Here is a 14,555-nt window from a genome sequence, read left to right as displayed (position 1 = left end):
TGAACACCCCAAGGTCATTCAATATCAATGATTTATTCATCCTCAAATAATCCAGTGATTGTCTTTGACTACAGTATTTCATCAAGTTGTGAAATATTCTGACAAATTTCGTCTTGGGATTTAATCAGAAATGCCTATTCTTTCCAAGGACCATCAATTGGACAGGTTTTGTCGTCAATATCTTCAACTTCTACAAAATCTCGAATACCCAGATGAAGAATATCTTCGAGATGATGCCTTCCAGGAAGCCATCTACTCAAGACTATTTGAGGAAAATGTTTTGGAGTATCCTCCACCTCAGAGATATCAATTGAAAACTCTGAAAGAACTCACCAAAAGAATCGAGAACAGTATTCACGATTGGGAAGAACAAGTAGGTATGCATAAGATGCTGTTTCTTTAGTTTAATTGTTCTTCAATACAAATATTCAGCACCTTGTATCAGTGAGAATAAATGACACAAAGCTCTCGTTGTTTCTTTTTCCAAAATTTCTGACAATGTCTTTCTTCTCTCCAGGGAATTTCAGATAATCTAATGAGCCAACTTTCTATTCTTCTTTCTACCCCTATTCCTTCAGAAGCTACAGCTGCTCAGCAACAATCTTATGTGACCTATACCCTCTCCTCTCTTCCTCCTATTCCTTCTACCTCTACCTCATCAGCTTCGCAAACTCCAACAATAACCATCCTCGAATCTGCATCCCTTCTATCCGGTTCCGGAACCACAGGCCTTCGGACATGGGAAGCCGCTCTTCACCTCTCAACTTACATATCTCTCAATCCTCATCTTATCTCCAACAAAACGATATTGGAACTTGGATGTGGAACTGGTTTTATATCAATCCTGTGCGCCAAATATCTTTCCGCAAAGCACGTTCTGGCTACCGATGGAAGCCCTGAAACGTTGACTTTGATGAACACAAGCCTGTTTCTCAACAATCTAACAGATGCCATTACTCCTACGCCATCTCAAAATACGACCTCCAAAACAAGCATATGCGAACTTACCTGGGGTCACATGCTTCCAACTGGGGAGTTTGAGACATTTCCCGAATTCCTATCATCGAAATGCTCATCATCCAACCCAACGTCAACCGCCGGATCAAACCAAACCCCATTGGATCTAATTCTTGCTGCAGACGTAATTTACTCCCCCGCTGTAATTCCTTCTTTGGTTGCAACGCTTGAAGACCTCTTTGATCTGTATCCACAAGTGGAAGTGTTAATCTCAAGTACAGTACGTAACGCCGAGACGTATGCAATATTCGTGGAGATGTGTAAAAAGAAACAGTGGCAAATGGAGAGGGTAGGGTTTGAAGTGGCGGAAAGAAGTGAACAGGAAGGGCCGTGGTATGGAGAGTTGGGAGAGGGGATTGAGATTCTTTGGATTCGGAAAACTCAATGTGGAAAGTGAAAAAGAGGAAATGCGATACGACTAAACAGCTGCGATATAATTTTCTAAATAGAAACTGAGTCATTACAAGCAGAGCTATTCGTTTCCCTCCTAACATGTCTCTTGAATGATAGCTTGAGATGGACTTTCGATTGAAGGGAAAGAGTAAGACTGGCTGTACATCAGCGATTTAATTCCAAGTCAATTTTATCAACTTCCGCGGTAGTTAACTCATTAGATTTTCCAGACATTCAACAAAAGTCCTGATTTTTAGGAGTGACCGGCTTTAGTTTGATAGTGTTCATTAAAGCGATTTATGATCATGCCAACAAACAAGCACGAAAGTCAAAAGAACCTGAGAATATCTGAACTTTTCTTTCCGTATTGTGGTAGTCGATGTAGCAATTTTATCTTGAATACATTACATAGATGAGTAATTGGCACACACAGTGATGTAGGTCGGTAAGCTTGCAGCCAAGATAGATATTGAATGGTACTAATAGGATTTCAAATAAAGTCGATTGATATCATAAGTACAGTGCAGGCTCCTGAACACAGGAGACTGACATTGTTGTATAAGACCCTAGTAAGGTCGCATGGGTTGATGATCTCTCTCATTTCTCCATTTCTGAGATCCACTAATACCGCACTTGTGTCTTCTTCCTCGATGGAATACCTTCGTAGTCTTCCCTTTATCTCCACAATCCCCTCCTCGATCTATTAACATGCATGGCGAACCATCGCCGTGGCATTAAGCAGGCTGCTCCTTCCTCTCACGAGTATTGGGGTCTTCATAGGTAGTCCATACAACCAACTTCATACTTCCTTCCTTTGGCTTTTCACATCCGTGGCCACAAATGTAGGAGAAGCATGCTTCATTCCATCGGAACCCTTGCCGACGAAAAGTATCGCCGATTCGGGGCAGCTCCTCACCTTTTTGACAGTTCAGCTAATTTGACTCGGTAGAATCCATACAAGTTTACCCTAAGAACCTTTCGTGACTGTAAGATTTGTTCCCTTCATGAATCGTTGTGCCCAATTCCAATGTTAGGACCACTTTCCAGCCTTTCGCCGAGCTCCATGATTGTTGCCTCATAAACTCTAGCAATATCCATGGCAAGCTCATCATTGTCGTATTCCGAGTCGTCCTCCTCATCCAAATTCATACCGTCGGCTCCGTTGTCACCATTGTCTTCGACGCCGCTCTCAGGTTCGAGCTCTGGTTCAACTTCCTTACTCATGACGTCTACGATCATCACTCTGGTATCTTCAACTATACTTCTGCATCTAACCATATCAGTCTGACTCATTCCCGCTCTCCTACCCGCTAGAAACCCCGGTAAGGTCTCTCCAGTAATCGAGTCTTCTCCTCTCAGTAAGCTAGCAAATGCATGATCCAGTTTTCTCAGAACAGCAAAGGTTGCAACCGGTGCTGGAGGGAACTTTGTTGGATATGTAGTCATTACCAGAGCCACATTTAGCAAGTACGGAATTTGTAAATTCGCTATTCCAGTCAGTCTAAGATCCCAAGGATCATACATGAGTTAAGGTACGTTACGTACGTGTACTTGAGAGCCACAACACATCTATTATCTCGGAAAGATCCTTAGCTACCTCCTTCATACTAACATAGCCGACTACCGAATCTCCTTCTTCAGGTTCCTCGAATTTTTTAGTGTATCGCCTCGAGATGTGGAGTAGCCTGTTCTCAACATAGCGCCTTGCAGCTTGTTCTTTTCCTGATCCAGCACGAAGAGGTTTCGCACGTGGCTGTGGTAAATTGGACAAGGTGGAGCTGACCGAAGTAGTGCTTGGGGAGGGGGAGGGAAGAGCATCTGGAAGGAACCCTCCTGATTCTGAAAGATCCATGTTTATTTAATTTATTCGGCGAATTCGAGTTTCTCAAACGGGTTAAATATCAAAAGGCAATCGTTTTAATGTATGGCCAATCCAGGAATTTCGAATCAAAGCTGGGTATTCCTCAGTGGTAAGTATTTAAGATCAGAAATGAAACTGTTTATCACCCGTATTCGTTCTAACTCGGGAAAGATATTCCCCACGGTGGATAACGTCAATATGCAACAAAGGTCACTTGTACATACAATAATCAGTATCAAAGACAAAAAGATGACATGAAGTCCAGTCAGCCTTATGAAGAAGACAATGACTAAGCAAGGCCCAGGTTAGCTCAAGGAGCTCCAAAAGTTATAAGTTCTCAAGTAAGGTTAAATAAACAAACCATAGATTTATTTCAATGCCAATTCCACAATAACTCCATTGAATCTTATTACGCCCAATCCTTCGAGGAGCGTATCTTACACAACCCTGCGATTCTCACCGTATCACAATCGCAGTGACAATTCCCTACAAACGTGCAGCCTCGAACTGAGCTCATCCGCTACAATGTCAAGTATTGATGATTTGTTCAAGGTGCGCACATAATGTTCTGGGCTCATGTTCTCCCGTCTAACATTCTGCAGAAGCCAGCTTTACCCAGTCATAAGCGCAAATTAGAACCTACTCGAGATCCAAGTTAGCAACCCTCCTCTTTCGTACTCCAACTCGTTGCTAAGCAATCCATTAGATGAAATCTACAAATCCGCGAAATTGTCCGCGAATGGCCATGCGAAGAATAATGGCAAACAACCGGCAGTAGAAGAGGATGATGATATAGAAGCTGGACCTTCCGCTCCGCCTGATGACGACGAAGAAGACTATGGACCAGATATTCCAGACGATGAAGAGGGCCGATTCTTCGGTGGTGGTATCACGAAAGATGAATCTGAAATATTAGACTATATGGATGGACAAGAAAGCGCAGAGATCGTTCCTGAGAAAATCGACTCGGCGTGGTTACGGAAAATGGCCCTGAACTTTGAGAAGAAGATCACGAAGAACGCGGAATTGAGAGCCAAATTTGAAAGCGATCCGCAAAAGTTTATGGGGAGCGAAGCGGACCTAGATGCAGATATTAAAGCTCTAAGTATTCTATCAGAAAATCCTGAATTATATGGAGAATTTGCGAAGCTAGGTTGCGTTGGAAGCTTGGTTGGGTTATTGGCGCACGAAAATACAGATATTGCGATTGATGCCGTGGAGATTATCAGCGAACTTACGGACGAAGACGTGGAGGCCGAACAAGAACAGTGGAATCAAATTGTGGATGCTATGATTGAGGCGGATTTATTAGATCTGTTGGTCTCGAATTTTGCGAGGTTCAATGAAAGCAATGAATCGGATAGGAGTGGTGTATACCATGCATTGTCTGTGTTGGAAAATTTGGCTTCGAGAATAACGCTTGCGGAGAAGATTGGCCAGGAGACAAACATACTGAATTGGTTACTGAATCGAATACCGAAAAAAGAGTCGCCAGTGAGTCAGAACAAACAATACTCGGCAGAAGTTATGGCAATTCTCCTTCAATCATCTTCACTGAATCGACGGAAACTTTGCGAATTAGACGGTGTCGATCTCCTACTTCAAATATTGGCAGCCTACAGAAAACGCGATCCTATTAAAGGAACCGAGGAAGAAGAATTCGTAGAAAACGTGTTTGACTCCTTAACCTGCTGTGTTGATGAGCCAGAAGGAAAACAAAAGTTTGTTGAAGCAGAAGGTGTCGAACTTTGTTTGATTATGGTCAAAGAGGGCAAAATGAGCAAATCACGCGCACTCAGACTATTAGATCATGCATTGGGAGGACAATCTGGCGCAGACGTTTGTGAAAAGCTGGTAGAGGCGGCGGGTCTCAAGGTAGTGTTCGGAATGTTCATGAAGAAAATCGACGGTCAAACCATCGAACATTTACTAGGGATATTCTCAAGTCTCCTGCGTCTACTGCCTGCCAATCAAGCCGGTCGGATTCGTACGCTTGCCAAATTTGTAGAGAAAGACTATGAAAAGATAGGCAAGCTTGTGAAACTTCGTCGAGACTATGCAGCACGGGTATCATCCGTAGATGCGGAAATCCGCAAAGAACAAACGAGACTTGGCGCGGAAGAGAGAGAAGAGATAGCAGACGAATGGTTGTCGAGAAGGATGGACGCGGGATTGTTTTGCTTGCAGACTGTTGATGTTATTTTGGCATGGTTAGTGGCGGAGGATGCGGGGGCTGAAAAGAAGATCCGGGAATTATTGGCGGAGAGAGATGAGGGGTTGAATTTATTGAAGGAGACGATACAAGAGCAATTGGATACCCTGGTAGTAGAAGATGAGGAGGGAGATGGCGAGGAGAAATTGATGAAGGATATGTTGGGAACGTTGGTGGAATTTTTGACTTAATGGAAATTGTCATGTCTTTTCCAATGTAGAAATTTGAAGGGGGATTCCAAAAGTGTAGAGAAGCGAACACTTACCTGTAAACCACCCAAAATTTAATAAATTGAAACATTTATTACAGTTCAGCTATTCTTTTCACTATACTGCAAACTTTCGTCATCCTGCCGTGAAAGTGCTCACCTTCAAGATAGAACTTCGCTAAAGACATTGATTGACATTTGAGATTTTCATAGCTCTGAAGCTGCCTCGCTGCTAAATTTCTACATTCTACAGCATTTCATATCTGCTCTGTCAGGATATACATCCCAATTCCCTTCCTTTACCTACTTTTTGAGAATTATTGGATCACTCATCTAATCCCCAAGATACTACTGAAGAAATCGAATTCATGCCTCGCGAGAGGCATGAATTCCCGAGGGGAGAAAGAGAGTAGATGGAAGTAGATTGTTTGTCTAATTTAGTATAGCTATCTAGTACACAGTGTATTTAGATATTATATAGAAAAGAAAAACTCAGTCAAGATGTATATACAGAATCGTATGCTTAAGTTCTTGGCTCGAATGTAGACAGATAGATAGATATCCTTGATGAGATATCTAACTGTCCATTCTGGATTTGTAAGTTGTAATTGATATTGATATTCGTGGGTTTCCTCTCTTTCTTATAATTCACTAAATCTCCGAATTGATTTATTATACTTTTAGCCAATTATAGTAAATACTCCCAGATAGATATTTAGTTTAATATAATAATAATAATATTATAAATATAAATATCAAAACATATATTATAATAATATAAATACTAAATAATATGTTTATCAGATTTTGATTACTTTATTATTTATAAAATGATTCTGAGATCTGCTATAGAAATATTGATCCATTTAGATCTTCGGCAGATTCATTCTGTTTCGAAATCTCCTGTCCTCTTTGACTAGCAACCAGGCCTTTATTCCTCTTCCTCCTCTTCCTCCTCTTCCTCCTCTTCCTCCTCTTCCTCCTCTTCCTCCTCTTCCTCCTCTTCCTCCTCTTCGTCCTCTTCGTCCTCTTCCTCCTCTTCCTCCTCTTCCTCCTCTTCGTCCTCTTCGTCCTCTTCATCCTCTTCATCCTCTTCAACCTCTATCCTTGCCCTCTTTTGGTTCTTTTTTCTAACCACCTTGCTTGAACTTCCAATCGCGGTTTCATTCTCCTTCATTTCCTTAGATTTATAATAAAGCTTTTCGATTGATATATATACTTCACTTATCTGCTTTTCTATGTACATAGCATCTTTATAATATCTTTCTCGCTATCTCCATCTTCTTCGTTGTCTTCGTCCTCTGCATCTCCTCCTAGAATCCTCATCAAGTAATCTGCCCAATGCTTGCTCAATTCGACGAGATTCTTTCCGCATACTTTCAAAAAGACCCCACGTTCCTTTTCTAACCAACCAGTTGAATGAAACAACAAAGATTCTGTTTTACCTTCTAACAAAGATAAATCTACACCAGCTTTCTTGTACTTCGGGAGTCCAGCTCGGTTGATGGTCGCTATAGCTCCCATTAATCTCTAGGTACTTAAAAGAAAAAAGAAGTCAAAATTAATCCCCCTAATAAATTCTATAATAAATCAACCGATAATAGAATTACAAAAGTTAGTGATACTAAATAACACCTTAAATACTCTTCATCTTATAAAACTATTTAAACATTTAATTCTTCAAATTGAAATAGAACAATTGGATTATCGAAGGAGTGGCTATCCGTAGGAAAAAAAACAGGCCGGAATTGACCACTGCTCTCTACGCGTTGTTTTGGTGAGGGTGCACGTACCATTGCGCAATGGTCAGTTCCAGCCTGTTTTTTCGCTTACATCTCTCCACACCCGCCAATCATCTCTTTATATACTCACACAACAATGCTTCCTACATCAAAAGAGACCAATATCTCTCATCGGCCTGATAGTTCAGTGGTAGAATTCTTGCTTTGGGTTATCCAATCTAAACTGTAAGAGGTCTCCGGTTCAATCCCGGATTAGGCCCGTCGCAACTTCCTTTTTAATCTTTTTACCTCGTTTTGCTTTCCTCCACCTCCATACAAGCTCCAAGATCGGTGCAATATATAATCAATCGCATGAGGGAGAGAGTGTGTGCAATCAACATTTTGCAGAACAAGTGGAGAGATCCCAAAAGTCAGGCAGAAAGTGGGGGATTCACTGCGTGGTGGGGTTGAGATGTGGATCTACTTGGGCAATTCTTCACCTGGCGAGCTTGGTTGACGTGTCGGTGTTAGGGATAATAAATATGGAAGGTGCGAGTGGATCAATATATTTTTACATAAGCTCTCGTAGTAGATCCATAGGATCAATAATTTTACACCACTTCCCTTCCACACCTACGATACAAGAACGACTCCTTCATCGGTTAGAACAATCTAGGACTAGGGAGGCACGGAGGGGAATGGTGGGTGATCATCGTTGACTTGGATGTTTGTCTTGCACTGTGGTGAAACATACATGCATGAATTCAAGACCTCTCAAGATTTTTCAAACTCATCCAACTCAAAGGTGAGATGTACTTAAATTTGATATGCTATTGTTGCATTCATTATCATTTAATCAGTATACATGGAGGGTACTATTTTCACCCAATCATTCGCTATGTTACACCCAAAAGAGCCTCCATCCCGCTGAAGTGATATCACAAAACGCCAATACCCCGCCAAATATCATTTCATTGTTAGCAGAAATTTAATGCTGACTCCACTCAATACTGTCCAAAGCAATACCTTCCTGTACGAGCTCCCAAAGTGGACTCAACTCTCGTAAGAATGTGACTCGGTTTTCGACTGCTTTCAAGACGTAATCGATTTCAGACTCGGTGGTGAAACGTCCAATACCAAATCTGATACTACTGTGTGCACTCTCATCACTGCTACCGAGTGCCCGGAGGACGTAACTGGGCTCGAGGGAGGCAGATGTACAAGCACTTCCTGATGATAGAGCAATATCTTTAAGTGCCATCAACAGAGATTCTCCCTCGACATAAGCGAAAGAAACGTTCACGCATCCTGGATAGAAATGATTTGGGTCGCCATTTTGAGTGGTGTGCTCCATTGCGAGAAGGCCCTTGAGGAGTCTGTCCGAAAGCTTTTTGACGCGAGCATGGTCATACTATTGTATTGTTAGCATAGACCCAACTTCAATGTTTGCTGCGATTCAAATAGTTGAGTTGCAAAATCAGACAAGGTACTGTGAGTCGTCAAAGAAGCCTCAACTTGCAAGCAAGGAGGCCACTAGGAAAGCCATGCATATGTAAAGTAGGTCATCATGTAAGCAAAAAAGGGAAAAGAAACATCGAAGCTTACATCTAACTCCTCCTTTGCGATCCGGCAAGCTTCACCAAAGCCAACCACTAACGCAGGTGCGAGAGTTCCACTTCTCAAACCTCTCTCTTGTCCACCTCCACTGATGATTGGGTCAAGTCTGACCCTAGGTCTTCTGCGTACGTAACATGCACCGATACCTTTTGGTCCATAGATCTTATGAGATGAAATTGACATCAAGTCAATATTCATCGCATTGACGTCCAGAGGAATCTTTCCAACAGCTTGTGCGCCATCGGTATGGAAGAAGACCTTCTTTGAGCGGCAGAGTTTACCTATTTCTTCGAGCGGTTGAATAACACCAATCTCGTTATTGACTGCCATGATACTGACAAGGGCTGTTTCGGGTCGAATAGCGGCTTCAAGTTCGGCCATGTCAACCAGGCCGCTTTGCTGCACTGGCAAATATGTAACATCGAAACCTTCGTCTTGCAAATGCCTACAACTGTCCAATACACATTTGTGCTCTGTTTGGGTTGTGATAATATGCCTCTTCTTTCCTGCCCTGCCAAAGAACCTCGCCACACCCTTAACACTCATGTTGTTACTTTCAGTAGCTCCACTCGTGAAAATAATCTCTTTTGGGTCAGCTCCAATCAGTGTGGCAATGTGCTCTCTTGCTTCTTCTGTCGCCACGTCGGCTTCCCAACCATAGGCGTGGGTTCTCGAATGTGGGTTGCCGTATAAGCCGGTATAGAAAGGCAGCATCTTGTCCAATACTCGTGGGTCTAACGGGGTGGTAGCTTGCATATCTAAGTAAATTGGTCTGTTGCCTTCGTCCATGACAGTAGCTTGCTTAAGCACGCCTAAGCCGATGTCAGTTAAACTTCTTCACATACAAAATTTTGTGCGAGGGGCAAATACCAGCCATGGGACTCATCATCGCATCAGCATTTACGGAAGTTCCAGATATTGATTGATCCTGAGCATGTTTGCCAGTCTCTTCAAAGAAAGCTTTCTGTTCTGATCGGATCGCAGTATCAACAGTAACTTGAGCGCTATCCTTCTTCGTCTCGGAAACGTAACCCCTCCTTGAGATGGACGCCACCCGAGCAAACGCGGAGCTTCTCAGCAGTCCAGCAGCTGGAGATGATTGTTTTAAGCAAAGGCGCGATGCCTGCCTCAATGATTTTGAAGCCAAACTCGACATTATCATGAATGATAAACGGTGAATTTGATGATATCAAAGTGGAAGGCAATTCCACTGAGGGGAAACTATTGAGCTTCTTATTTGGAGACTTTTGAATTTGAAATTCTACCGGATTAAAATAAAGCTAAACTCTCTTTGTACTAGGTTTCGTCCTAACTCCGTGCTGTCTTGCGAATCACCGAAAATTGAAAGGAATATGCAATGTAATTGGCCACCTTGGTCAAAAAGAGGGAAATCGGATTGATGGGCTTTCGAGCCATATATATCAGGCATGAAAGCATGATTTCGGCTTATTCTTTGTTGAAACGACCAATCAGGATTGGAGGATAGATGTAGCTGCTTGCTGAGTAATCAAATCCAAAAGTGGCAGTGGCAGTGGCAGTGGCAGAGCAACCTGGAAGACAAGGTTCTTTCATAATTATCATTAAAATTGGGATGACTTCATAAACTTTTTATGCATTCCAGGTTCCGTCTTACCCTGGCATTTAGAGGCCCATGCTTGTTGAGAATGCCGTGTTATGCCCCCCCATGTGAGTTGATGCAAACGATCCGACGATTCCATAAATTCAATTCATGAACATTTTGACTTTTGAATGCGCGCCAAAGCAAGTTTTCTTCCACTTCGACATATCTGACCTGGGAATACCTTCATATACTTCCTTTATTATTGTTACCCATTCTTGACCTCTTCGTCCTCTATTGCTAGGCGTTATCAGCTGTTATCCATTGCGAATCCTTCTTCCTATAGCTAGGGACTTGTAATAAGATACCAAGCATATCGGGGCTGATAGAAACCGCCGTCAACAAGATCTGCTCAGCCACTCCTCGTCATCGTCTGTACTACAGAAAACAACCCTGAAATACCACCAGAGGCATCTTTCTACTTCAAACATCACAACTCATCACAATAAACATACAACGCTACAAACAAAGCCTTCTGTTAATCAACTCAAAAACTTCACCCTGAGCTTTTTCTTCCTAGATTTTGAAGCTAAAATTGGGAAATGTCCTTCAAGGGCTTTCAAAAATCCCTGGTTAGAGTGAGTATGACTGAACATTACCATGCCGGATCGCGGGGATTCTTGCAATTTTGACTGACTGATTGACAGGCGCCTCAAACGTTCAAAGCCAAGTTCAATCTAGGGGAACAAACAAAAGATGCCGTCTATATTGATGCGGAACGGCGATTCCAGGAGTTGGAAACCGAGACGAAAAAGCTACACGATGAGAGTAAAAAATACTTTGAAGCTATTAATGGCATGATGAACCATCAGATTGAATTCTCTAAAGCGATCGCCGAAATATACAAACCAATTTCAGGAAGAATGTCCGATCCAGATTCCCTGGTTCAAGAAGGGAATCCAGAGGGAATCAGGGCATGCGAAGAATACGAAGAAATTTGCAAGGACCTCTTGGCGACCCTACAACCAGAGCTGGAAATGATTGAGACAAGAGTGATTCGACCTGCCGATGAATTATTAGAGATTATCAAGGTGATCAGGAAGACTGCGCTCAAACGCCAACACAAGCAATTAGATTATGACAGACATCGAGCTACACTCAAGAAACTACAAGACAAGAAAGAGAAGACTTTGAAGGATGAGAAAGCTATGTATAAAGCGGAGAATGATGTTGAACAAGCAACTCAAGAGTTCAATTATTATAATGACCTCTTGAAGGACGAGTTACCCAAACTTTTTACGTTGGAGCGCGAGTTTATTCGTCCGTTGTTTCAATCGTTTTACTATATGCAACTGAACGTCTTTTATACCCTACACGAGAGGATGCAAGGATGTGATATTGGATACTTTAATCTCCAGCTTGATATCGAGGAAGGTTTTGAGGCGAAACGAGGCGATATCCGAGACCAGGCAGAAGCCCTTTCCATTGTGAAGTTTAAGACGACAGGTGCCAGACGTCCACCAAAACCTCTTGCTCTCGGTGGACCCAACCGTCTTGCCATTGAGAACAAGCCATCTACATCCACAGCGCTGACTACGACTCCAAACCGCCGCGCATCTACTGACTTCTCATCATCGGAAAAGCCACCACCACCTTACTCTTCGATGTTATCTCCTACAAATCCTGGCAACAGCGTGATGCGATCGGCGTCGACAGGTAGTTCGTGGGGCGCTGCCGCTAAAGCGAAAAAAGCGGCACCTCCACCACCAAAACCAAAGCCATCGAGACTCAGCGGTGCACCAGCAGCGGAGACTGCTACCGCACTGTATGATTATGAGGCACAAGCAGAGGGTGATTTAAGCTTCAGTGCTGGAGAGACAATTGAGATTGTGACGAGAACTAGTAATGAGAACGAATGGTGGATTGGAAAGATTCACGGAAAACAAGGGCAATTCCCTGGTAAGTCTTTCCGTATCACTCACATGTTCACTGCCCAAAGTTAACACCAATATTCAGGAAACTATGTCAAAGTCAACTAAGATTATAAGCCTGAATCCTTATCAATACCCTTACATGGCAAAACTTTTGAATCATCATATTCCCGGGGACCTTTTGGGATTGCGCATTTAGACAAGTAACACTGTTTACTTGAAAAACAACACGGTGCATCGGAGTAGGACTTCGGAGCAGAGGAATCGACGGACAAAGACACGAGTGTGAATCTGAGCATGTACTTACATACCAAATAACTAATACGATGCTTACTTTCTGCTAAATGAATTGAGAGCTTGCAGTCAAGCCTTCTTGGCTGATATGACATTTTTCTGTTTGTGGCCATTTGAGCAGCACCGATATGCACGAAGAGGATTTTAGTGTTGCGAAAAATGCTTCGGCCTCAATTACGTTGAACATCCCCGGACAAGAGCAGGCAAGAGCATACCTACCATGCAAGTAAACAAGATCGGTATTCTTTCATGGATACCATACCCTCCATCGGCACATGCATTCATTATACAAGATCAGTTTCGGCTCGGTCATTCGTGTTGTGTAAGTGAGAATCTGGGCGCACACGACATACGGCTACACGGCATGATTTGATATGATATGATATACATATGCGGAAAATATTTTTTCGGTTGAAATCAAAACGCAGGTCTGTGATATGTGTGTGCGTGGTACGAATGAGTAATGGTAGGTATATAAATAAATGTGTGTAAAGTCGATACAAATCGAGTATTTGTGTATGATTGATTGGCGGTTTATGGAGTTTGTTTGTGTGATGGAACTGTAGTGTAGATAGATAGATGACTTATGATTTATCTTTAGATTGGATATGATACAGCGAAACTGATTTTTTCTTAAACTTTTTTAAATTTTTAAACTTTTTTTTATTACATAAATCGACAGAGGCTGAACGCATACGAAGATGAAGATGAGGCGTGGGATGGTGCTTAGTGGGTGGTATGTGATGAGTACTAGGTAGACAAAGATTATGCACCTGTACATTGAGCCTCCCATAGCCTTGCTGAGTTTTGGCTAGCTACCACCCTACTGCATATACAGAACAGGACCCCTGATTCCTAAATCTGCTCACCGAATACCTAGTCCTTTTGTCGTCGTGTGTGTGTGTGTGCGTGCGTGGAGAATTAAGTATCGTCGGCGACTAGAATTCGAATTTCGGAATACAGATGGCCATGGGAATGAGGGGGGGTAAATACTAGGTAACTAACTATTCGTTATTAACTAAATACCACATCGTATGCCTATCTAGGTGCCTTGCAATAAATAGAACAAATGGTCGGATATCTGATAACTCGTTATTTTACTTTACTTTTATTTCATTTCATTTCCATCTTTGAATATCGGGAATACTGTAGTGCTTTTCGGAGGGGTCCGATACGATACATGAGAGTCGATAGATGGATGATAGTATCATATCATATGAGATATAATATAATATATGCATGCAAGTAAGCTGAGCAGCTCTACGCCCGGTTTCTATGGAGATCAAAGGGTGGGATTCTTACTGCATGGGCTAGGTTCTTGGATATGGATAGATGGATGGATAGTTAGCTTGAGTATGCGTATGATGATGATGATGATGATGATGATGATTATAGATACGCCTATTTCGGGATGGAAATCTAGATGCCAGCTATATCTGCGGCTGGAAGTTCTGCACGTATGAAATGTGAGCATAGGTAATACAGGCAAAATCTGCCTTGCCACTGTGTAGATAGAGCATGGTGTGTGAATCTGATGACGCTGTCTCCGTATGCACGATTTGCACACTGAGATGTTACGTTTGGATAGAAGTGGAGCGAGGGAAGGAGGGGTATGAGAGGATATTTTAGTTAGGTAGCTAGCTATGGATGCCAGACAGTATGCATGTCTCGACATGCTCGATAGATCGAGAACGTTGTCCCCGCATCGTTGCAACACCACCTGGTCTTGTTTGCCTCGCCCAG

The 14,555-nt window shown here is 42.5% G+C and overlaps 6 protein-coding genes across 6 annotated transcripts; 3 read left to right on the top strand and 3 right to left on the bottom strand.

The window, feature by feature from the left end:
• The first annotated feature begins 74 nt into the window (after window positions 1-74).
• On the top strand, window positions 75-1,565 carry EAE98_003708 (uncharacterized protein). Its single transcript, XM_038951328.1, has 2 exons — window positions 75-373; window positions 518-1,565. Exons 1-2 carry the CDS (start codon window positions 131-133, stop codon window positions 1,412-1,414), a joined length of 1,140 nt encoding a protein of 379 aa, XP_038812792.1. The 5' UTR covers window positions 75-130; the 3' UTR covers window positions 1,415-1,565.
• Window positions 1,566-2,412: 847 nt separating this feature from the next.
• EAE98_003707 (uncharacterized protein) lies at window positions 2,413-3,262 on the bottom strand (the record flags this gene model as incomplete). The annotated part of the gene is made up of 2 exons (XM_038951327.1): window positions 2,413-2,897; window positions 2,956-3,262. 2 exons carry the CDS (start codon window positions 3,260-3,262, stop codon window positions 2,413-2,415), a joined length of 792 nt encoding a protein of 263 aa, XP_038812791.1.
• A 534-nt stretch (window positions 3,263-3,796) lies between these two features.
• EAE98_003706 (uncharacterized protein) lies at window positions 3,797-5,674 on the top strand (the record flags this gene model as incomplete). The annotated part of the gene is made up of 3 exons (XM_038951326.1): window positions 3,797-3,823; window positions 3,874-3,925; window positions 3,978-5,674. The coding sequence occupies 3 exons, from the start codon at window positions 3,797-3,799 to the stop codon at window positions 5,672-5,674; spliced, it is 1,776 nt and encodes a 591-aa protein (XP_038812790.1).
• A 948-nt stretch (window positions 5,675-6,622) lies between these two features.
• Window positions 6,623-6,868, bottom strand: EAE98_003705 (uncharacterized protein; the record flags this gene model as incomplete). The annotated part of the gene is made up of 1 exon (XM_038951325.1): window positions 6,623-6,868. The coding sequence occupies one exon, from the start codon at window positions 6,866-6,868 to the stop codon at window positions 6,623-6,625; it is 246 nt and encodes an 81-aa protein (XP_038812789.1).
• A 1,325-nt stretch (window positions 6,869-8,193) lies between these two features.
• On the bottom strand, window positions 8,194-10,369 carry EAE98_003704 (uncharacterized protein). The gene is made up of 3 exons (XM_038951324.1): window positions 9,900-10,369; window positions 9,018-9,841; window positions 8,194-8,823 (listed from the first exon to the last, which is right to left on the bottom strand). The coding sequence occupies exons 1-3, from the start codon at window positions 10,189-10,191 to the stop codon at window positions 8,401-8,403; spliced, it is 1,539 nt and encodes a 512-aa protein (XP_038812788.1). The 5' UTR covers window positions 10,192-10,369; the 3' UTR covers window positions 8,194-8,400.
• A 329-nt stretch (window positions 10,370-10,698) lies between these two features.
• On the top strand, window positions 10,699-13,475 carry EAE98_003703 (uncharacterized protein). Its single transcript, XM_038951323.1, has 3 exons — window positions 10,699-11,225; window positions 11,295-12,546; window positions 12,604-13,475. Exons 1-3 carry the CDS (start codon window positions 11,190-11,192, stop codon window positions 12,624-12,626), a joined length of 1,311 nt encoding a protein of 436 aa, XP_038812787.1. The 5' UTR covers window positions 10,699-11,189; the 3' UTR covers window positions 12,627-13,475.
• The last annotated feature ends 1,080 nt before the right edge of the window (window positions 13,476-14,555 follow it).

The sequence above is a fragment of the Botrytis deweyae genome (genome assembly GCF_014898535.1).
Source record: "Botrytis deweyae strain B1 chromosome Unknown BDEW_006, whole genome shotgun sequence".
Classification (NCBI taxonomy): domain Eukaryota; kingdom Fungi; phylum Ascomycota; class Leotiomycetes; order Helotiales; family Sclerotiniaceae; genus Botrytis; species Botrytis deweyae.
Note: the sequence above shows the minus strand (reverse complement) of the source record. Positions and strands in the feature narration are given on the sequence as shown.

Coding starts and splice junctions, on each gene's coding strand:
- EAE98_003704 (XM_038951324.1), bottom strand. CDS start 10,191: ATGATAATGTCGAGTTTGGCTTCAAAATCATTGAGGCAGGCATCGCGC. Junction 9,842..9,899: donor GATGATGAGTCCCATGGCTG/GTATTTGCCCCT, acceptor ACATCGGCTTAG/GCGTGCTTAAGCAAGCTACT. Junction 8,824..9,017: donor TCGCAAAGGAGGAGTTAGAT/GTAAGCTTCGAT, acceptor ACAATACAATAG/TATGACCATGCTCGCGTCAA.
- EAE98_003708 (XM_038951328.1), top strand. CDS start 131: ATGCCTATTCTTTCCAAGGACCATCAATTGGACAGGTTTTGTCGTCAA. Junction 374..517: donor TTCACGATTGGGAAGAACAA/GTAGGTATGCAT, acceptor TCTTCTCTCCAG/GGAATTTCAGATAATCTAAT.
- EAE98_003703 (XM_038951323.1), top strand. CDS start 11,190: ATGTCCTTCAAGGGCTTTCAAAAATCCCTGGTTAGA. Junction 11,226..11,294: donor TTCAAAAATCCCTGGTTAGA/GTGAGTATGACT, acceptor ACTGATTGACAG/GCGCCTCAAACGTTCAAAGC. Junction 12,547..12,603: donor AAAACAAGGGCAATTCCCTG/GTAAGTCTTTCC, acceptor ACCAATATTCAG/GAAACTATGTCAAAGTCAAC.